Below are 21627 nucleotides of genomic sequence, written 5' to 3' on the forward strand. Positions count from 1 at the left end.
AAACTGAAATTTTTGTTAACTGCGGTAGACAAGGTCATCGCAAGATGTATACCTACTAGACACCCATGCAGGCTCGTAGAGGAAGCGTATGCTAAGGACACAAATGGGGAGAGTTGGGAACAATGGCTTTGCACCGAAGAACTTCGCCCGCAGGGTTAACCAGAACTACCATGCCCCACAACAACAACAACAGTACAAAAACCGCGGGGGGAGACCCCAGAGACCAGCCGGTAAGAGTCTGTACGTGCGGAACATGCCCGAAGGTGTCAGGCATGGTGTGAACCAGTTCAAGCAGGCGCTCGCGGGACTCACAATTGACCAGAAGCAAAACTGGATCGCGGGTACGCACCGGTTTAAAAGGTTAGCACTCGTCGGGAACATCCCTGAATCACACAGGACGGCAATATCAAGAGTCGTTGTGTCAGAGGAGAGGACCGCGTTCATCGATTCATACTTGGAACATATGGCCACAGAATGGAACCGCGTCAGCGAACAAGCAAACGAGGCTCTCTTGCAATCCACCGAATACTTCGCAAGACAGTGGGATCAGCAACACCCGCACGAACGGTGCCCAGAAAACCTCAAATTGCTTCTCGACCCAGGGTACCTCACGGGGACACACAGCAAAGAATTTATCTCTTGTTGGAATGCCACTAAAGGGGCAGTGTTGCCCAAAATGTTCAACCCGCCAGGGTCCAACAACTTCCAAGACTTGAAGAACGCAATCAAGTTATTCTCTTCAAACCGTACCATCTGCCTCTCCTTCGACATAGAGGCGTACGAGAGGGATAACGATGTCATCACAGAGATCGGGATCGCCGTGTACGACCCGAGAGAGAACCAGTGGGGGGTCACCCCCACGATAAGGAACTGGCATCTGATCATCGCGGAGGCAGTGGACTTGAACAACGGGAACTGGGTCCTCGATATGAAGGAATGTTTCATACACGGCGAGAGTCTCGTTATGCCCCTCCAAGAGTGTGTCAACTTCATGCAGGCAATCATAAACTATTACATGATTACACCTCCACCTTACCTCCAAAGCGACCCTCGTGATCACTGGGACAGAGCCTTCATTGGGCACAGCGTCGAAGGTGATTTCAAGTGGTTAAAGAAATTGAAGATACAAATCCCAGAGACAAGACCACTTAACCATTTGGGCAGGTCCATTAGTCCCTACATCATCGACACGCACAAAATATTCCACATGTCCTATGGGAAGGAGAATGGCAGTCTTGGGAAAGTTCTACGGCTGTTCCAATTACCACACGCGTTTTTACATAACGCGGGGAACGACGCACATTACACGTTGAAACTGATGATGCACCTTTGTGATGCTAATTCGAGATTACACAACGATTTGGATAACATTGCATCCATTCAGAAACGGATCTTAGACTTGAAACAGAGATCGAATACGGAGGGCAAGATTGTCCCAATGTCGTACCCACTCACTGTGAGAGGCGCTGGCGGTCCTAACATGAGGGGTAAGAAGAAGGACCTCGTACCTCAAACAGAGTTCGGTGGGTGTACCTGGTTTGACAACGCCCAGGACGCATTCGGGTCTACAGTCGCCGTAGAACGGGATATGCATTTAGATTCCGAGACCAGATCCTAACGATCTCTCTGACATGCGTAACTTCATGTTCCCATTTATATAACTTGAAGAATTACTTTGTTTTTACGACGTGATGGGATCCTTACATTGGTTATGTATTTAGTTCATCCGCTCTCTATTACTTCTTGTCCTTTTCTATGACCTCTCCCAATAGGTTTCTTAACTTCCCAGACACTCTCAACTCCTCCAAATCACTATTCCCACCAATGAATATTTGATTTATGTATATATGAGGCACCGTCTTCTGTCCGTTCATCTGAAACAAAGCCTCTTGGATCTCACGGCCGTGCTTTAGTTCATTCAATTTCAGCACCTTGATCTTACTAGCAGGCACTTTCATTTGGTCAAGCAATGTAACAATCGTCGCTTTACAGTAAGGGCACCATGTCTTTACGGCAACAAATACAGCGTTGTCATCTATCTGCTTCTTGACGTACCTCAGAGTCTCCTCAGTTACCACCACGGGTTCCTCCTTGTTCAGAATGAAATATATACCAAAGATTACCAGGGTAGATACAATAAGAATCACCTGTAAATAAAACTGCATCTGTACTAGTCCCGTCGCTCACTGTAGCACTTTCCCTTTGCTTCTCTCTGAGCTCCAGCGTCCCTAGGTATTACGATACTGAGAAGAAGAGAAAAAAATTGAGTGCTATTGCAGCTTAAATAGAGTGATGGTCCCCTGGGTAAAGGGAGCACAGATACCGTACCTTGTAAGGGATACTCGGCAATCAGAGAGAAGTGTCTTTGACTGGGGCAAAAACTTACTTGCGATGTCCAAATACCCGACGGTAATGAGCTGTATGGAGGCGTTTGATGAGCTAACATCGTGCTACTCTATAGGTGGTCAATTTAGAAGTTACTATCGATACGGCGAGTTTAACCCCTGCCAAAAGCAGTTGGAGAAGCTGAATTTCTGTATGTTGCACGGAAGGAATCCTGTTAAAGTACAAGAATGGTACAGGGCGCGCATAGAAGAAAATAATAAGCTGAAGGGGAGTTCCGATGCTGTTTGGAAGGAGCGAGGGTAGCTAGAAAAAGAGAAGAAAATAAAGAAGGAAGAATGAACGCTTGTGAATAGAAAGATGGGGATTAATGACCAAAAAAGCGATGAATACGGTAACATGTTTTTGGGATTTTTGCTTATACTTACATATGTATATATTAAGTTATAATAGAATGGAAAAAAAAGTTAGTGAACCCAAACTCTCTCCGAATGCTAGAGAGATGGGATGGAGGAAAAGATAACTGATCCATGCGTACAGAATATTAGTTCTCGTTGCCCAACTTTGCAATTCAGAAGAAGAATTCCTGTATCTTCCTACCGGTGGAGAGGTTCTTCTTCTCTTGCTCTATCTCTGCAACCTCTTGCTTCAGGATATCTTCATCGAAAACTTTCCTGTGAGAGACCAAGTCGATCCTATGAGCTGGAATCCAAAACTTCCAGTCTCTTTTCCGGATTTTGTATCCAAAGTACAAAACCAGCAGAATAGGCATTGCCAGGTAGTTCTGGAAAAAGTTTCTAGCGTCCAACCCATTACCGCCAATGGGGGCAAGGGCGACCCAGAATTGGGCGATTAGGGCCAATATCAGCATAGTGGCTGCGTAAAGTGACCCATAGATCCCCACCTGGGATTTGAACCCAATTTCCCCCAGTGAATGGCCTTGAACTTTCAGAGCTCTTCTGAACCGCAGGTGAGAGATACAGATGGCCACCCAGGTGAAAAGTTGGGAGAGCCCGGAGATGGCCAATAACCAGGTGAATACTTGCTCCTCCTTAGGAGAGGCAGCACAGAAAGCGATGGTCATGAACAAGGTGGAGCACACCATTGCTACCAAAGGTCTGCCCCTTTTGTCGATGTACGTAAACATTTTTGGAGCGTAACCTTGTTGGGCCAATGAGTTCAATAGTCTGGAGCTTGAGTAGAAGGCGGAGTTCCCCACGGACAGTACGGAGAGCAGAATCACAGCATTGATGAAATGCGGTACCACTCTTACCCCATGGGATGCGACCGCCACGACGTAGGGCGAGGCCTTGGTCGCGTCTGATCCGGAACCCAACAAATAAGGTGAGTTGTAAGGGACTAGGAACCCGATTAAAGTGATGGAACTTAGAAACACGAACAAAATCCGGTAGATCATCATCTTTGCGGCCTTTGGAATGGCTTTGCGAGGGTTGGATTGTTCAGCGGCAGTCAAAGAGATAAACTCTGAGGCACCAAAGGCGAACGCTGCTGTCGTGAAAGTGGCCATGACACCTTTGAAATGGTCAATGGGACGATTACCGTTGAACGCACCTGGGGAATGCCAGTATTTGGCACCGATGTAGCCGCTGGTCCCCGCACCACCGCAAGTAATGATAATACCTAGGATGAAAAACCCGGCCATCATCAACACTTTACATGAGTTGAAGAAAAACTCTGCTTCAGCGTAACCTCTTGCACCGAAAGTATTGATCACAATGATCAACACAAAGAATATCGAGACGAAGATATCAGGGTTAACCGAGGTTGTCCAGTACTTGATGGTCATAGAGGCCGTTACCAATTCCAGCGGGCAAACACATAGCCATTGCAGACAATAGACCCAGGCGACAGCGAACCCGAAGGCTTTGTCGACGAGGAAAGTTGGATAAATGTTGAAGTTGCTTGGTAGGGAACTGTAGCAGACGGCCAATTCACCGCACGCTTGGATGATACAGTAGAGGCATGAGCCCATGATACTGTACCCAATGACCAACCCACCTGGCCCTGCATCTCTAAGGACTTTTGCGTTACCGACAAGCAACCCAGTACCAATCCCAGTCCCCAGAGAGATCAACAAGACGTGTCTCTTCTTGATTGTCTGTTTCAAGTCGCTGTTTTCTCCAGGTACTTCGCCTAAACCTGACTCCAAGTCTGACGTTGTTTGCTTCTCATCAACTCTTTTGAACGAGTCGACGAATTTCCCAAAGGGTGAGCGGGAAGAACCATCCGAATTATGGATTGTCTCCTCCTGTGTCTTTTCTTGAATCAAAACAGCATTGTTGCTCTCATCCGTTTTCGTCTCCTTCTTAGCAGACGAACTTTCTTGGAATTGGAAGTAATCGGTCTCCTCCCTTTCCGAATTAGTAGTCACACGGGCATATGACACGTCACTAACCGAATCCGAGGAAGATTGCTGTCTGTCCAGCTGTTTCGAATTACTTGACGACGTCCCCATAGTATAAAAGAAAAAAGTTTACTATGGTTATACTTGGTATACAGTCTTTGAGTTTCTTCAAGAAGTGATGAGTAAGGGGAAATGGTTCGAGTAGAAGCAAGTGCCAGCTAGTCTTATTTTTATAATAATCGTACCCCCGCGCCGCACTTGCTCCATTATAATTTTTTTGTGTAATATGCAGTATACGTTATTGCTAAAACAGGAACATGATGACACAAAACCGGCAAGCAAAACAATCAGCAATTGATAAGACCAGAAAAAACTAAACCACATAACGAAGGGGCCGGTTAAGGGAAGCCAGGTATACCCTCTTCTACGAGTGTTTATGTGGATCCCAATGGCGTCCTGCGTATGTTGGGGCCCTTAACCAGTTGACCATTATATGGCACCATTTTTCGCTCTTCAGGCACCGTGAAGGGCGGCTTATGTACGTCTAAAGCCGTGAAGACAATAGAAAAAAAAAGAGAGAAGAACCGGCGATCAAAAAAGAAGCAGCTCGTCAAAAGTTACCCGGAAACACTTCTCAAAAGGGTAGCCGCATTACCGCTTCTGGCCATTGGACCGTTGGAAGCGCCATGGCGGGTTGCAACAACAACACTGGAGGGTTTATGTGTGTGAGAGAGGTCGTGACCGTCTGCTTCTCGCATGTTTGCGTAGCGGCTTTCCACTGATACGGACCCTGGGGAACGTAATGGCAGGACCCTGGGTTGTAGTATTCTTGACAAATGCAACTTCTGCTTGAAGACGCAGGCCGGTATGATTAAGGGCGGTGCGTGAGGAGGTACCGGCTCTCTTGTTTTGCTTTTACTGCTGCACACTGATGCAATTGCCAAAAATGGGCTTACTTCCCGGAAATGACAACAGTGCTATCTCGATCAGCAGTTTTTTTGTCAAAAACCTGGAGAAGCAACACTGCTCTCTTGATCACTGTATTGCTGGTTCAGTTGTCTTGCGACCAGACTTGGTCACCGGGACCTGTCACGTTGCGCAGAGGGTTACCCGGTACACAAAAACATTTCCTTCTCGATTTCCAAGAAAACAGAAAAAAAGAAGCGCAGAAGTTTAACACACCGGAGGGGCAAGGCAACTCAGAGCAGCTCTTTCGTGGCAAAAGCGACGGTACCCCAGCGAGTAACCAAGAACAGGAATGTCTGAATCCCCAGAGAACACCAACACTAACACTCCTGCTGACGTGAAGCCCGACGTTAAGCCCGATGTCAAGCAGGAGACGCACATCAACTTGAAGGTGTCCGACGGGTCCTCAGAGATCTTCTTCAAGATCAAGAGAACCACACCATTGAGACGGTTGATGGAGGCGTTTGCCAAGAGACAAGGTAAAGAAATGGACTCGCTGCGATTTTTGTACGACGGTATCAGAATCCAAGCGGACCAGACTCCAGACGACTTGGACATGGACGACAACGATATGATCGAAGCCCACAGAGAGCAAATTGGTGGCTACTAAATAATAAAATATAAAGAATAAGAAACTGGAAATTTAGGTGAGACCCCGTGTTTTATGTATGTGTGGCTCCTCTGCCCGCACTCTCCATCCTTCGCAAGCAAACTAAACTATGAGATATGTGAATAAAGATATATATATATATATATATATACGTATATGTGTAACGACGAGTCTTTCTCACTTCTTCTACTCCCCCTTTTGCCAACCGAACCGGTGCCCTCAATCTACCCGGTTTGGGAATGTTAATTACGCGACGGTCGCCGCAACTCACCTCGTGCGTCTTCCTTTCTTTGTACGTCGTCTCTCTCGGATTTTCTGTTCACGTTTTCGCGTCTTTTTTTCTTATTTGGCGCAAAACGCGAAAAAAGACGAGAAAAAACTGAGATTTCATCACTTTGCAGATTTCGATGGCATCTGGTGCCCCAAGTTCGAATAAATAAAAACCCAGGACGCATTTCTCGTCAATTGCATCCTTTCCCGAACGAATCTTGGCGTCTTCACCAGAACAACAAACAGCAATTACCTTCTTTCAACCCCACTACAATTCACTCGCTTCTGCAATACAAGACAACAACACCACCATTCACTCTGCAAGAATGATCACAAATAAAACGACGCCTACCATCAAGGGCGACCAGATTGGATCCTGGAAGATGGGCGAGACCCTCGGACTCGGATCCACGGGGAAAGTCCAATTAGCCTACAACAAGACCACAGGTAACCAGGCTGCTATCAAAGTCATTTCGAAGACTATATTCCAGGACTCGAATGTGACGTCGATGGTGGATAACACGACGCCAGACGCGCTGCCCTACGGCATCGAGAGGGAAATAGTCATTATGAAACTGCTGAACCATGCAAACGTGCTCAGACTGTACGACGTTTGGGAAACAAACAGCAACTTGTACATGGTCTTGGAGTACGCAGAGAAGGGCGAGTTGTTTAACTTGCTAGTGGAAAGGGGCCCACTGCCAGAAAACGAGGCAATCAGGTTTTTCAGACAGATCATTATCGGTATCTCGTACTGCCACGCGTTGGGGATTGTACACAGAGACTTGAAACCGGAAAACTTACTTCTGGACACGAAATATAACATCAAGATCGCAGATTTTGGGATGGCAGCACTCGAGACGGAGGATAAACTCTTGGAGACGTCCTGTGGATCTCCACATTACGCAGCACCCGAAATTGTATCTGGGATCCCCTACCACGGGTTCGCCAGTGACGTGTGGTCCTGTGGGGTCATTCTCTACGCGCTTTTGACCGGGAGGTTACCCTTCGACGAGGAGGATGGGAACATCAGAAACCTGCTGTTGAAAGTTCAAGCGGGTCAATTTGAAATGCCAGAGGATGACGAAATATCGAAGGAGGCACAGAACCTAATAAGTAAGATCCTTGTAGTTAACCCTGCTGAAAGGATAACGGCAAGAGATATTTTGAAACATCCACTGTTGCAAAAATATCCAAGCATCAAGGACTCCAAGAGTATAAGGAACTTACCCCGCGAGGACACATACCTTCATCCATTGGCGGAAACGAACTCCGCTATAGATGAAAACATCCTACAGAACCTGGTCGTTCTGTGGCACGGTAGGGACCCTGCAGAGATTCGGGTCAAGTTGAAGGAACATGGCGCCAACGCTGAAAAGACGCTGTACGCCATGCTGAATAGATTCAAGTTAGACGTGGAGCAGGAAAATTTGAAGAATGAACATTTGAAGAACAGACAATCCGGTGGACAATCCACGTCCATGGCCCCTGCAACTAATCAGAGTACCGCGGTTAACAGATCCTCGGGGAATAAAAACACGACTCCGAGAAAGAAAAACAGAGCATCTGTTATAAGCGTGACCTCGTCTCATAAAAGACCAATTTCTTTCCAAAAACTCCCCACTTTGAACAGTACATCCTCACTCGCTGCGATCACGCCCAGCACATCGGCAAGAAGAAAGAGACTCTCGAAAATATCAGGATACCCAGTCAGTAACGTAAATGGCTCTCCAACACCGGCGTCGAGGAAGAAGAGAAACTCGATGGCAAATATCCAGGCTGCTCGCTCTTCGACTATCAAGAAGACAAACACTTTCAAGAAAAATAATAGAGCTAGTAAAAGAGTGTCCATCTTACCAAATAATAAAAATGGTACGATAGCGTCAAAGCTAATTTCGACGTACGCCAAGCTGTCAGAAGATGACGAATGGGAATACTTGGAACAAGAAACCAAGCGAACCAGTTCAAACTTCGCCACGCTGATCGATGAGATTTTCGAACACGAAAAGTATGAACAAATCAGGAAAGAAAAGGAGGAACTGGCACGTAAAGTCAGAGAGGCTAAAGAGCGTGAGGAAGCGGAAAGGAAACAAAAGGAACTACAGGAAAGGGAGAAACAAAGAGAGCGCGAAAGAAAGGAAAACGAAACAAATGACCGTCAAAGGATAATGGAAGAAGAGATCGAAAATTTGAAAAAGGAATTGGACATGATGTCACACGAGGGGAAGACCGAATCAAGATCTGTGTCTGAACCTCTCAACAAGAAACAAGGAGGAGTGGAAATTGAAGTAAAGGAACTTCTAAGACAACGCAATGCCGCCTTACAAACAAGACCTAAATCAAGGTTAGATCCTGGTCTATTCTTCGATTCAGCAGAAAGCGATACCCGCAACCCTTCGTTGCAAGTTTTCGAAGGCGAAGTAGACAACAAGCTGAAAACCGAAAAGGCTATTCTGGAAACGATAAGAAGATCTAAATTTCTGGGCTCTTCGTTCGATATCAGTAAGGAGTTGAAGTCGGCATCAGCTAGGTCAGATTATTCCAGAGCGCCAGGACGTGTTATTACCGCTCCAAGCAATCTAGAACGTAGCGACGTTCTTCCAAAAAATGCTATTGCCACAGCGCCTCTCCGGATACACAGTGATCAACCAGAAGTGAGAAAGATATCCGACATCAAGGTCCCTCAATTTACTAGAAAATCTAGAAACTTTTCTGAGTCCTCAAAGAGACTTTCCGTTTTGTCCATGTATTCGACGAGACAGTCTTTCAAAAATCTTTCGGATATGATGAACTTTGAGAGTGAGAACACTGATGCAGCCGAGAATAGAGGCCAGATAGCAACACCTAATAGCGCCGGCCAATCCGAGTTTCTCTTCGAAAGCGTTAATGAAGAAGCGGAAAACACGAACAACACCTCTACTGATGGGAAATTGTATGAAGTCTCTGAATCTCCGGAAAGCTCTAGTAAAAAGGGTTTGAGAGTAAACTTGTCAGACAGATACAACAAAGCTAACTCTGAAGCTGATATGGAAAATAAATTGCCGATATTACCACCTCTAGACCCTGAGATCGCTGGTCTTGGGATATATCAAGATCAACCAGAAGAGGTCAATGCCAAACCGCAAGAAAAGAAGTCTAAAAGTAAGTCAGCGGAAACTGGGGATATATCCGAAGGTGAGCCAGAAGTGAGTGACCTAAAAGCTGAGAACATTAGAAAAGCTCCTCAACCTCCTATAACGGAAAAAAAGAAACTGGATGCCAAGAAACAGAGGAATGACGAGAGAACTAAGGCATCGAAGGAGAACACATTTTCTAACAATTTCCTGAGAAAACTATCCGGTCAGTCGAATACGACAACTCAATCGGTCAAGAAGACCAAACTGGGTGCGGAAGACGGCATACACACAACGGTTTCTGCTACGCAGATGTACCAAGGGTTGTACAATCTGCTGCGTGGGTGGGGATCGTACGGTCTAAAGAGCATCAAAGGTAACAGTGAAAACATGACCATCACTGGGAAATTGGCAAGTGAAAATATTCTTTCCCTACGTTCAACCATCTTTGAGATTATTATAATAAGGGAAGGTAAGGGCAGCAAAGTGGATATCAAAAAGAAATCGGGTTCTACCAAGGCTGTTAACAGATTAGCTGGTGAAGTGAAAAACGTGCTTGTTAAGGAAGGAGTTATGATCACAATCAAATAATCAAAACAGGTACTCCTCACCTCGACGACAACAACTGGACACTCAATGGTATAATCTTATACAAAAGTAAATACATAAACATAGCAGCGTGTAATATAAAAGAGAGCTACTGCCTCTTTGAATAAAATCTTGTGTTGAGGGCTGGAATGTTTAGTAGTATTGTTTGTGGGGTGGACGGTAGTTAAAGCCCCCAGTGGTACTGAACAGGTTGTGAAATTTCAACTTCCAAATCAGATGCGAAAGCGGACACTAAGGTAGGATCCTTCAAAAACTTCTTCCCTATGAGAATCAAGTCCAGTCCACTGTCCTTTATTGTATTTTCTGCATCTAGGCCATCGTTAACTCTCGTTGGTGATGCGAGATTCAATTTGAGACCCCTCCCATCGAGTCTATGCCTGAGCTCTTGTAAGAACTGTTTTCTTGGTAGGTAGCCCTCTAATTTGAGGTCCCGTTTGTAAGTGAAAACGATATCCACTACGTCTATTCCGAGCTGTGCTAGCACCAAACACAGGTCGATGGTGTCGCGTTGCGTCCAAGCGCCTTCTTCCTCCGATTTCTCACAGTCGGTTAATCTCATGAAGATGGGCACCTGGCGATCGACATTCGCCTTCACAGAGCGGGCCAAGTCCAGCAGGTACCGCATTCTGTTTGACGGTGGACCCCCATAGCAGTCTTGCCGATGGTTAGTTGCGGAGAACAGAAAGTTTTGAGCGGGGGACCCGTAGCTGCCCTGAATCTCTACGAAATCGTAACGTGCCACTTCTACGGCGAGCTTGCTGCTCTTCGCCCAGTCGTCGACGCTTGCACGAATGTCCTCTGAGGACCAGTGGTCAATTGGCGGTGACTTAAAACTTCCCAATTGGCAGCCAATGACCCCCCTGTGCTGGTGGGCAAACTCGACTATACTGCTGTAGTGGTGTTTCGCAGTCATCTCGTCCCAAAGCCCCAAGTCCCGCGAGGAATTGATTCCATCTGGGGACACCGCGGAGCACTCGACGATAATCAACCCGGGTCCGCGCAAAGCTAGTGCCCCGTAGTGCACCTGGTGGAAATTGGTCGGCTTGGAATCCACCGCGGAGTTCATGCACATGGGCGACACTCCGATGCGGTTGGGAACCGTAAGGGACTTGATCTTGAGCGGCGTGAACAAAGAAGGTGCTTGCGCATTTGCGCATCCAACAAGTTCACCAAGCGATGACCCAGTTCCAGGCATACCAGTACCGCTTATCCCTTGCTGCGATACTCTGTTGTTGCGATCTGCAGGGATCAGGTACCGTCTTCAATACAGAGAAAAGGGACACTAAGAGGGTGGTGTTGCACGAAGCCATTAGCTCCTTCCTCTCCCCATGTGAGGTGTGTAAGACCCAGGAGCCTCTATGATGACGATGCAGTGGGTGATTCTGATAGTGATCGCATTGGTGGGTGCTGCTGTTCAATCTGCGGAGACGCTGGAAATGACATTCCGCGTCACGCAGGAGGTCAATGCGGAGGGCAGGCCCATCGTGTCCATCAACGGGTTTCTGACGACGTACGGGCCGGAGATACGGGTCCAGCAGGGCCAGTTGCTGCGGCTGACTGTGGTGAACGAGTTATGCTCTGACGGTGGGTTTGAGAGCGATGCTTTGACTCAGGCATACTGCGAGACGTCATTACATATCCATGGTTTGGTTCCCTTGGAGAACAGCGTGGATGGTGTCCCGCAATTGACACAGGAACCGATCCATCGGGGGGACAGTTACACGTACACAATCAGGATCCCGGACGATGCGTGTGGGACTTTCTGGTACCATTCGCACTCGTCAGTGCAGTACGGCGATGGGATGAGAGGCGTGTTCATAGTGGAATGCCCAGCGATGGACCAGCTCATCAGTGACGTGGTCCGCACCATTGGCGATGGTGATGTTCAACCGGGCCGTTTGGAACTGGGAACTTCGAGGACAAGTGAATTCCCTGTTAATCTGTCGGGTGTTCAAGAACAAGTGTTCACGCTCAGCGACTACTACTTGGATGGGAACCTGGACATCTTGAAGAGCAGCGTTTGGGGCCCTGAAGGCGGTCCAGACCCTCGCGTTGAGGAATCGCTCATAAACGGCAGTGCTCAGGACAACGTGGTATTTCTACTGGAAGGTTCGAGCAAGTATCTGAAACTGCGGGTGGTGAACACCGGGATGTCCGGCACGCAGATACTCCACCTGCTGGGTCACAAGATAATCGTTATTGAGACAGATGGGGTGCTAATTGTACCATTTGTGGTGGAGACACTCACGCTGGCTGTAGGGCAGCGGTACACCGTGGTGGTGAAGTTGCAAAGTGACTCTCCAGTACAACTGATTAACGGGTGCGGCAAGATGATGGGATACGTCCGGAAGACCGCTTGGTTGGCCCACAGGCCAGCAATTGGGGATCCCCCGAATCAATTGTCCGCTGAGGACATCTCGATTAGAAAGCTCCCCGGGTTCCATACAAACGACCTTTACCGAGACTTCAAACCCCTAGACGCGATATCCGGGACAGAATGGGTACCCCCGGATACGACAGTCACTTTCGAGTACCAGTACGATTCCGGGTCCTCTGTTAAACAGAAGTTTGGAACTGGGATGTACACGGTCAACGGCCGCGTGTTCGAGGAGTATTTCGCGGATCCTGTACCGCTAGCGGGCTCGCAGATTGTCGAGATTGTGGTCAACGCTCTGGACCATATGCGGCACCCATGGCACCTTCACGGCCACCATTTCCAAGTGGTATCTCTTGGGGGCGGTGGTGAGGGCCCACTGCGAGATGACAACCCTCGGGCGCGAGCCCGCTATGCCCAAGACGTGGCTCACTGGCAGGAGACCGGTGAAACACCGATGACTCGCGACAGCATCAACATCGCGGGCAACAGTTTTGCTGTGTTGCGGATCGTCACTGATCACCCTGGTCTTTGGGCATTGCACTGCCACGCGGAGTGGCACATGATGAAGGGTCTCGGCGTCGTTCTAGATGAGCAGGCTGCTACTACTACTACCACTACCACTAATACTATTACTGCTACTACTACTACTGCTAAGATGACGACAGGGAAGGGCAAGATAGTTGCTCTTCTCGTGTACGCCCTCGTGATGTTGCTGCTGTGCACTGCACTGTACCACCACTTCGAGGCACCCACGGTGAAGCACACGATACATCTTGGAGCACGGGTCTAGTGGTGAAGCACCAACACCCTGAGCGTCTCTTCCCCGTAAACTGCGACTGCCGCATCATCTCTGCGTTTCTTCAATTTTAAGTCGTTTCTGTTTCGAGTTTCGGTTACACTTTGAGAGTGAGAAGGAGTGCTCTCGAGGTTGGCACTGGTTGCACTCGCACGGGCATACACATACGCTTTGCAAGGTGGTAACAGGATAGACACTAAGGTACAACACGTTGCACGAAGAACAGCGAGAGATGGAGCTACCTACGGTGAGCAGCAACTCGAGCATCTCCGATAATCCGGAATTAAGAAACTACTACGATAACCTGCTGTTCAAGAACCAGAGCGGGAAGTCATTGACGGACCTGCCCCGCCAACTTAGACAGCAGCACGGCGAGGTGTCGCCCTGGGCTGTGACCGGGACGCGTCCCGCACCTAGACCCGATCAGGTTTACCCCGGGGACGAGGCTGTACAGGTCGGTAGTTTTGACTTCATCAACGGGTTTCAGAACACACTCACAATGCCCTCGACACACGGTGGTCGCTTCAATACGCCCGCGGCGCAATTCTTCCAGCCCACAGGCGAGAGGGTCTCCACGGCATCGACGGGCGTGTCTATGCCGTTTGCAGCAAGCAACTCGTTTCTCCCCTCCGTGACACAGCTGCACTCGCGGAGCAACAACGACTCGCAACTTTTTAGAGGCACTATGGGAAGGAGAATGTCTACGGACAACGCTCCTCCGACGTTCGGGGCGGCCACGGGTCCCCCTGCAGCGGTGTACATGGGTGGATCGCTCTCGCATGACACTAGAAACAGAATGCAACAGCAGAAACCGATCGGCAGTGAAAGGAGGTCCTCTTACATCTCGGATCACTTGATTGATGCGCACCCGCCCCATTGGAATGGCCCGGACAGCTCCCAACAACAGGTGCCACAAATTGGTGGTGCTTACCAGCCCAGACAGGCGCAGCTGCACAGCAGACAAAACAGACCGCAGTGCGATACTGGGGATTTCAACGCGGTAGCGACTTATCAAAGCAACAATGCAGTGTTCGAACATGGCTACCGCGGACAAGTGGACCGGCACTACACTGCTGCCCCGGAATTGCCCATGGAAAACGGCTTGTTGTGCATCAACGGCATGGAGATTGTGTCGTCCCCCGACTTGCACCAACTGTACGAAAACTGCGGACTGAACTACTTCTCAAGCCAAGTCACTTACGAGTTCATTGACTATATTAAGGTCCTTGTGGGTGATGCTCCCAAGAGCTCCCAGCACACAGAAGACTCCAAGGTTGGGGCAGTGCAGCAATTCATAGACTTTTTGAGAAACTGCAATGCGAACTTCACCTCAAACGCAATCATGAAAGACTACAATATCGGCGGTCTGAACAAACTGGGGGTGAACAACTCCTCTGTCAACGTCGGGAACTCGTCCAACTTTTCCCAAGATAAACCACTCGTCCTTGTTGCGTTGAAGAACGGGAAGTTGGAACTTCTGTCCACGCAGCAGAATTCAAACCTGTTCTTGAAGAGAGGGGACTTGGTCATTATTGACGGAGACCGTGGTAAGGACCTCGTGCAAGTCATCGAGCCCCGTGTGTCACTGAACTTGGCCCTATTCACAAACTTCCTCAAGAAGAAAGTCCACTTTGACTCGTTGATCACCTCAAAGAGCCAGCATTACCCTAACAGCGATTTCATCCGGTCCCTTGTTGGGTCCAAGCAGGGGTCGAAAACTACAGAGCTCAACTCAAAACTGTACGATGTGATTGAGCTGACACAGTTGATCATCCCCTCGAAGCAGGTCCTCAGATTTGCAACGCCTTTGGAGGTTACCACAAATTTGCATCACAAATTCCAAGATGAGCTCAAGGCGTTACACATCGCGCAGTTGAAGTTGCAATTGCTAAACGGTAACAGACAAAGCAATAACGAGGAGAACGGCGGGTCACACGCCCACAAAAAGCCGCTCAACATCAAAATTCTAAACACGGAATTCCAATTCGATCGCAAGAAGCTAACCTTCTACTACATCTGCGAGGAGAGAAACGACTTCAGGGAGCTGATCAAAGAACTTTTCAAATTCTACAAGACGCGGATCTGGCTCTGCGCTATCCCGAATAACTTGAGCATCGACTCAAAGTACTACGACGACCAACGGAGGGAACTTAACCTTTACGAAGACATGGTTAAAAACTACACCGCAGAAAACCCGAAATCGGCGGATACCGTGATCCAAGAGGACGACTCCGTTCTGGCGCCGCCGTTGAATAAAATCCAGCTGGACAACTTCCAGATTGGTGTCTACAAGGAGTTGGTCAATGAACTCTTCTGAACACAAAATTATATCAAATATTCTTCGCCAAAGACTCAAAAAATTACAAGAAAACCCACCAAAAAAAGATAGAAACAGCTATAGAAAATTATCCGTAATGATAACACGTCTGACTTGCAAGTCAGAGGTTATTTATATTGGGTCCAGGTCACCATTAAAAACTCTTGCTAAAAAAAGTGGTTGGTATGTCTTTTTTCTACCCCAACCCCTTCCCCGAACTCTTCCTTAGGCCATATTTTGGTGTCAGTTTGTGGCATATTTGTGCCAACAATCAACACTTAGAAGCAGTTCTTTCCAATTTTTATTATATATACTTATATCCCAATACTCGTTTAAATAATTTTTCAATTCTTCCTGCTTACTATTCAAACCAGACATTGTTGGTACTTAATACGTATACTTATTCCATACTTATAAAAAGTTTAGTTAAGCTCACAAGCTCCAAAGGAAGACACGCTGCACATTTGATAATTGGTGGCTTATTTACGCGCTGGCTTTTTCCAGTAATACTGTTTATGGGTCTTTCTGCAACTTCTTAGAGCAGATCTTCCACCTTTCAACGATGCAACAAGGTTTTCCCTGTCTACATCGTCATCATTCTCAATATCGTAGTAGTACTCTTCTTCTAGTGGTTTACCGGCTGCATCTTTACCACTCCGTCTGATAATTCCAATTCCTTTAGCTCCCGATAGTATCACTCTCAGTTCTTCGGCAGATAAGGCTGCTACCTGCTTGTTAACGTCGGTTAATTGAGACAGTGGTTTCTGTTGCACGGGGGCAAAGGCCAAGAAATTCGCAATGGCGTGCTGGGTCTCATAAATGTTAACACCCTTGGCCTTCAAAGCATGTAGAATCATGTCGTGCCTGTCCTCTGTGTTCCCTTTGTCTTTGGGTATCGCGGCGCTCTTTGAGGATGTAGTTGCCCCTCTCTTAGCATTTTGGTGGTTCATGGGTATTACAGGCTTGGGGGACAATTTCTTTGACTCGAAACTTGGCGTCTTATGTTCCAGTGGTTGTGGCTTGACGAACACGCTTTCTTTCTCCTTTGCGGTATCTAACGCGTCTACCACTTTTAATGCATTGTCAGAGCTTGTCTGTTCCGTGTCATTCTTGCTACCTGACTTGGCCATTATATTCAAGTCGGGGATCACATTAGTACTAGTCGTTGACTTTGCTATTGGTGAATCAAAGTTAGCAAACCGTGGTATATTAATGGCATGTTTAATCTTCGTCGGAGTGGTGGGCTCCCTAACGGGGAGATTCACGGTAGGAGTAATTCCAGATTCGTAAGTCGAGTTAACCAGTGAAGGGTTGATGCTTGGTGATTTGCATGCTATGTGCTCTTCCGTGTTTGGAGATTGGTTATTGACAAACACCAGTCTTTTCGAGGGAGTTTGCGTGTCCAAATGGAAGTCGTCACTTTTCGTGCTGAGTGGCATCATCTCATCCTCCGTTTCGGTTTCGGCATTGTCTTCAGCACTTTCCCGTTGTTCACTGCTGACTTTAAAGACAGCCCTTGCTTGTCTAAAATCCAAAACTGTACCTTCAATCAGTGGCATGGTCACACTATCGCCCTTTAACAAAGCGAAAGAGGTAACGTTTCTATTCTTTAAGGCATGCTTCCCCTTGAATTCCAAGGAGTTAGACGCCAATGCGATATGGTAGTCATTTAAGGAATCCGTAGACTTGGCCAAACAGCATTTGACTTGATTTGGAAAGAGCACGACAACGCCATTCACACTGTTACATTCAACTTTCACCTCATTATTGTTGGTTGACAGAAACACGTGTTGCCTCGAGATGTTCTTGGCGCATGGTAAGAATACGTCACACACTGATTTCTTCCGACCAACCGCCAGACGCGTAGTATTATGGGGTTCGAGGATAATGTCCACCGAGGGGCAGTGAAACGTCAAGTCCTCGAATGTGTTGAATGGGCTTTCGCGTCGAGCAACGGGGGGTGAAGAGTAATTAATGGCAGCACTGGACGACGGGTAGGGTGTTGGATACTGCTTGCCATTGCGGAACTTCTTCAATGGTCTTTCCAAAGAACCCTCGCCAAATGCGCTATCGTCAGAAAATATGTCGGTAGCATCTACCGATCTCTTCACATCAAAGCTCTTCAAAGAGTAATAAGGTCCTGGAGAAGACGGTGGGAACTGGCTCGAGTTCATCCTTTCCTTTGCAGGTTTGAGGTAGTGATAGGAAGAATGATCGATTGACTCTTGTTGCTCAGCAGAATTATTACACGCAAGGTAGTGTCCACTGGAAAGAAATAAATGATTCAGTTCAAAACCCAACCAGCAGAGCCTATAAGAGACGCAACACTTGCTAAAACTTTTAAAACGAACTTTTGAAAGATGAACAGTTTTCGCGTTCATGCCCCCACTTTTCGCGTCGCACAGGTAAACAAATTTCTATGACTGTTTTTCACCCAAACATTTTTTATTTTTCTATTTTTTCAAACTTTTTCCTTTTTTCCTAAATTTTTTGAGAATTTTCCCGTTTTGTCAAATTGAAGCCAACGCAAAAAAGTTGAACAATTTTCCTCAAATAATTCAATATTAACGATTCGTGTGCTAATTGAGCCTGTCTTTGCTCGTAGTAGGATTTGCAACTAGAAGCAAAAGAACCAGATCAATAAAGACAAAACATGGGTAGTATGTAAGCAAAATTCCATAGAAGATTAATGCTGGTTCAGTAGATGTGTCGTGTTATTACATTTTGTTCATTAGGGAGAGTGAGAGAGGCAATGTTGCAAGTTTGGGACTAACCGTTTCCATCTATTCCTGACTTGATGTTGCACTAAGAGGAGCTATTGCCGCTTTCTAGTGTTATCAGAGGAGTTTGTGTGTCCTTGCTGCGGTCTCGAAATAAGAGTGAATGTCCACATAGTGTCCAAGTGCAGAATTTACGACAAAAAAAATATATCACAGTACTGGCCAAGTTAAACAAGGAGAAACATTTTACTAACGACTTATTATTGTCAAATCTCCCTGCGAATTTGAGCAAACTATACTTTTTTTAACAGAGGGTACTCCATCTTTCGGTAAGCGTCACAACAAAACTCACACTTTGTGTAAGAGATGTGGTAAGCGTTCTTTCCACGTTCAAAAGTCCACCTGTGCTGCCTGTGGCTACCCAGCTGCCAAGACCAGATCTTTCAACTGGGGTGCTAAGTCTAAGAGAAGAACCACCACTGGTACCGGTAGAATGCAATACATGAAGCACGTTGCTAGAAGATTCAAGAACGGTTTCCAAACCGGTGCCGCAAAGAAGGCCGCTTCTGCTTAAATACCTTTAAATAACTAACTTACTTCATTAGAGAGGATTTTATTTGAAATAGAAAAACCATTCATCAATAATATATGTAAGATTATTAAACAATTGGCATGGTACAGACTTGTGTGATTTATTTATAATTTTTACTCGTGGCAACATAAATACAGCCCTTTGCCGTTCCCAAGCTTTATTCTTTCCCATAAAGTTGGTTCCCGTTCATGTCACAAACCCATCGCTGCATACAAAGCATCCGCTTGTTCAACCGTCAACAAGCCAGTTTTATGTGATTCCAGTATAGTCTTCGCCATTTCCTGATAGACTTTTTGGTATCGAGCTTGCATTATCCTATAACACCGCCCATCCAGATGGTCACTCAATTCCTTGGTGATATATTCAGGCATGTCTTCGAAAGCATCTTCATAGTATCTGGCTTGATCTCTAACCGTAAGCTCATTTAACTTGTCCACAATATTTCGATGATCCGCCATATCATCGTTGGTTCTTGGCAGTTTTTCATCCATTTGTGAAGCGACAACGCGCCTCAATGCAGTTATCAGCTCATTTTCCACCTCTTTAATGTACTCCTGGCCTATGGTCTGGTGGTGGTTCATCCAAAGCTTATAAATTAGCGTCAGTGTTGACTCAATGAGTTCAACCCTACTTATTATATTAGGGTTATCTTGTCCGAGGTACGTCGACAATATCTCTTGCTGTTCTTGCGCCAAAAGCCTGGCAAGATGAGCAAACATGTTACCATTTATGATGACCGAATCCTCCGGGAATACGAGCAACATGTTATTGAATGTTAGCAGGATATCCTTTTGTAAAGATAACAACCAACCTTCAAACTCAAAGTCCAAATGAGCCTTCTGTATCGGCAAATTTTCCTTCGAGATGACTCGCGGGAAGTTTTGAAGTTTATCTGTATGAATCAACTCCTCCACGAAGGCGGCCAAACTGTTATTGCCGATATTTCTAATAAGCCCATTAATATCAACAAAATGATTTTTCTCAAAACTCCTGGAATCCATGTTATCCAGATGGCTCATCAGATAGTAGTTCTTTACGTCTTTTTCCAGCAAATTGTAAAGTTTATCAAGCGGTAACTTCCACCAGCTACCATGCACAATCAAGGATCCATTTGTATCTTTAGAAGGTGGGATCAAAGTTGAGTCTTGTTGCACTGTAACCAGCATATTTGATAGAATGTTAAAAATCGCCACAATATTGAAAACTGCGTTCAGAAAGGGTCTTACGGAAACACTCAACGACAGATTGTATATGGCAGTTAATGAGTTTGATATCTTTGAATCAATTAATATAGCCCACAATCCGTCATTGGTGAGAAGTTGGGCGATTCGCAGTCCGCTCTCTAAGAGGTCAAACGAATAGCAGATCATCAGTTTGTCAATGAATTCGTATTGGAAAACCTGAGGCTCTAGTATTTTCAATTTCAATTCAGGGTCGTTGACGTTTCGCAGAGGTTGCCTCAGCACACGTCTATTTTCTAAAATAAAATCGCAAACGAAAAGCAGCAGGTTTTGCAAGCATAATTGTTTCACTGCACTCGGTCTAAAGATAATAATTTGATGCATCAATGCTATTAGAAATGGGACGGCTAGTTTAGACTCCTGTGAGTTGTATGATATCTTGGTAATTAAGAAGACCAGGTTTTCCAAAAATGTGTCGATAAATTTATCTAAATTCAATTTACTCTTGGCGACCATCATAAACCTCCTCAGCTGTTTACCGATTGATTCATTGGAATGTAATATAAAGTCGTTAGCTTCGACGGTATCTATATGTTTTACAGTCAAAACGTCGAGTATTTCCAAAAGGGTAACATCCACTCCGAACAATTTGAATGACATGATGGAATTGAACAAAAGATCAGATTCCCTCGGTAAGATTCTGTGTGAATTAAGAGAAACCACATTTGATTTCAAATACTGTGGCGTATCTTCCAATTTCCTCTTCTTTACCAGGGGGGTAAGTGTGGATGTATCTGGAGTCTGATGTTGAGCCTGTGGGTTTGTTTGCAATGACGCGGACGTCGGCACCGCTTTTTTCGTCTTCATCTCCATAAGAAGGAACTTCTTCTCATCCTTCAAATTTTGTATAACTTGTTTCATGTACTTCAACTCTCTCTCATGCTCCTGCTTGGCTTGGCTGTCTGTATCGGCGTGGTTCAACTTATCCTTCTCTCGTTCTTTATTCAAAAGCGAGATTTTATCCCTCAGCATACTAGTTTCACCTCTGGCTTTCGTCAATTTCATCTCTAGTTCCAAAACACGATCGTTGTCCGTAGGGTTAGGCTTGCTCTGTTGAACGGCCTGATCTGTATTGTTTTGTACCTGAGTGGCATATTTCTTTGGTGCATCCTGTAACGTCGTTTTGGGTGGCAGAGCACTAAGTTGCAATATCAACTCGTCATCCTCGTCATCTGATGAAAGACCACTCATTGATCTAAGAACCGACGTGTCATCCGCTTCCCCTTAAACTCACAACAAGGGTGCCAGATTTGAATGTACAAACGACCTTAGCAATCAATTTTAATATCATCTTTACAAAAAAAAAGA

At 46.2% G+C, this 21627-nt stretch overlaps 12 protein-coding genes across 12 annotated transcripts; 7 read left to right on the top strand and 5 right to left on the bottom strand.

Moving 5' to 3' along the window:
* Nucleotides 1-88: 88 nt before the first annotated feature.
* KNAG0F00240 (uncharacterized protein) lies at nucleotides 89-1618 on the top strand (the record flags this gene model as incomplete). Its single annotated transcript, XM_022608446.1, has 1 exon — nucleotides 89-1618. One exon carries the CDS (start codon nucleotides 89-91, stop codon nucleotides 1616-1618), a length of 1530 nt encoding a protein of 509 aa, XP_022464942.1.
* Nucleotides 1619-1736: 118 nt separating this feature from the next.
* GRX2 (dithiol glutaredoxin GRX2) lies at nucleotides 1737-2165 on the bottom strand (the record flags this gene model as incomplete). The annotated part of the gene is made up of 1 exon (XM_022608447.1): nucleotides 1737-2165. One exon carries the CDS (start codon nucleotides 2163-2165, stop codon nucleotides 1737-1739), a length of 429 nt encoding a protein of 142 aa, XP_022464943.1.
* A 127-nt stretch (nucleotides 2166-2292) lies between these two features.
* EMI1 (Emi1p) lies at nucleotides 2293-2649 on the top strand (the record flags this gene model as incomplete). Its single annotated transcript, XM_022608448.1, has 1 exon — nucleotides 2293-2649. The coding sequence occupies one exon, from the start codon at nucleotides 2293-2295 to the stop codon at nucleotides 2647-2649; it is 357 nt and encodes a 118-aa protein (XP_022464944.1).
* Nucleotides 2650-2914: 265 nt separating this feature from the next.
* KNAG0F00270 (amino acid permease) lies at nucleotides 2915-4819 on the bottom strand (the record flags this gene model as incomplete). Its single annotated transcript, XM_022608449.1, has 1 exon — nucleotides 2915-4819. The coding sequence occupies one exon, from the start codon at nucleotides 4817-4819 to the stop codon at nucleotides 2915-2917; it is 1905 nt and encodes a 634-aa protein (XP_022464945.1).
* A 1147-nt stretch (nucleotides 4820-5966) lies between these two features.
* SMT3 (SUMO family protein SMT3) lies at nucleotides 5967-6284 on the top strand (the record flags this gene model as incomplete). Its single annotated transcript, XM_022608450.1, has 1 exon — nucleotides 5967-6284. One exon carries the CDS (start codon nucleotides 5967-5969, stop codon nucleotides 6282-6284), a length of 318 nt encoding a protein of 105 aa, XP_022464946.1.
* A 596-nt stretch (nucleotides 6285-6880) lies between these two features.
* GIN4 (protein kinase GIN4) lies at nucleotides 6881-10258 on the top strand (the record flags this gene model as incomplete). The annotated part of the gene is made up of 1 exon (XM_022608453.1): nucleotides 6881-10258. One exon carries the CDS (start codon nucleotides 6881-6883, stop codon nucleotides 10256-10258), a length of 3378 nt encoding a protein of 1125 aa, XP_022464947.1.
* Nucleotides 10259-10439: 181 nt separating this feature from the next.
* Nucleotides 10440-11471, bottom strand: KNAG0F00300 (uncharacterized protein; the record flags this gene model as incomplete). The annotated part of the gene is made up of 1 exon (XM_022608454.1): nucleotides 10440-11471. One exon carries the CDS (start codon nucleotides 11469-11471, stop codon nucleotides 10440-10442), a length of 1032 nt encoding a protein of 343 aa, XP_022464948.1.
* A 163-nt stretch (nucleotides 11472-11634) lies between these two features.
* Nucleotides 11635-13443, top strand: GMC1 (putative oxidoreductase; the record flags this gene model as incomplete). Its single annotated transcript, XM_022608455.1, has 1 exon — nucleotides 11635-13443. One exon carries the CDS (start codon nucleotides 11635-11637, stop codon nucleotides 13441-13443), a length of 1809 nt encoding a protein of 602 aa, XP_022464949.1.
* A 238-nt stretch (nucleotides 13444-13681) lies between these two features.
* Nucleotides 13682-15766, top strand: KNAG0F00320 (PSP1 family protein; the record flags this gene model as incomplete). The annotated part of the gene is made up of 1 exon (XM_022608456.1): nucleotides 13682-15766. The coding sequence occupies one exon, from the start codon at nucleotides 13682-13684 to the stop codon at nucleotides 15764-15766; it is 2085 nt and encodes a 694-aa protein (XP_022464950.1).
* A 479-nt stretch (nucleotides 15767-16245) lies between these two features.
* On the bottom strand, nucleotides 16246-18147 carry PLM2 (Plm2p; the record flags this gene model as incomplete). Its single annotated transcript, XM_022608457.1, has 1 exon — nucleotides 16246-18147. The coding sequence occupies one exon, from the start codon at nucleotides 18145-18147 to the stop codon at nucleotides 16246-16248; it is 1902 nt and encodes a 633-aa protein (XP_022464951.1).
* Nucleotides 18148-18419: 272 nt separating this feature from the next.
* Nucleotides 18420-19060, top strand: KNAG0F00340 (60S ribosomal protein eL37; the record flags this gene model as incomplete). The annotated part of the gene is made up of 2 exons (XM_022608458.1): nucleotides 18420-18426; nucleotides 18798-19060. 2 exons carry the CDS (start codon nucleotides 18420-18422, stop codon nucleotides 19058-19060), a joined length of 270 nt encoding a protein of 89 aa, XP_022464952.1.
* Nucleotides 19061-19269: 209 nt separating this feature from the next.
* Nucleotides 19270-21510, bottom strand: LCD1 (Lcd1p; the record flags this gene model as incomplete). Its single annotated transcript, XM_022608459.1, has 1 exon — nucleotides 19270-21510. One exon carries the CDS (start codon nucleotides 21508-21510, stop codon nucleotides 19270-19272), a length of 2241 nt encoding a protein of 746 aa, XP_022464953.1.
* Nucleotides 21511-21627: the final 117 nt, after the last annotated feature.

This window comes from Huiozyma naganishii, chromosome 6 (genome assembly GCF_000348985.1).
Source record: "Huiozyma naganishii CBS 8797 chromosome 6, complete genome".
Classification (NCBI taxonomy): Eukaryota; Fungi; Ascomycota; class Saccharomycetes; order Saccharomycetales; family Saccharomycetaceae; genus Huiozyma; species Huiozyma naganishii.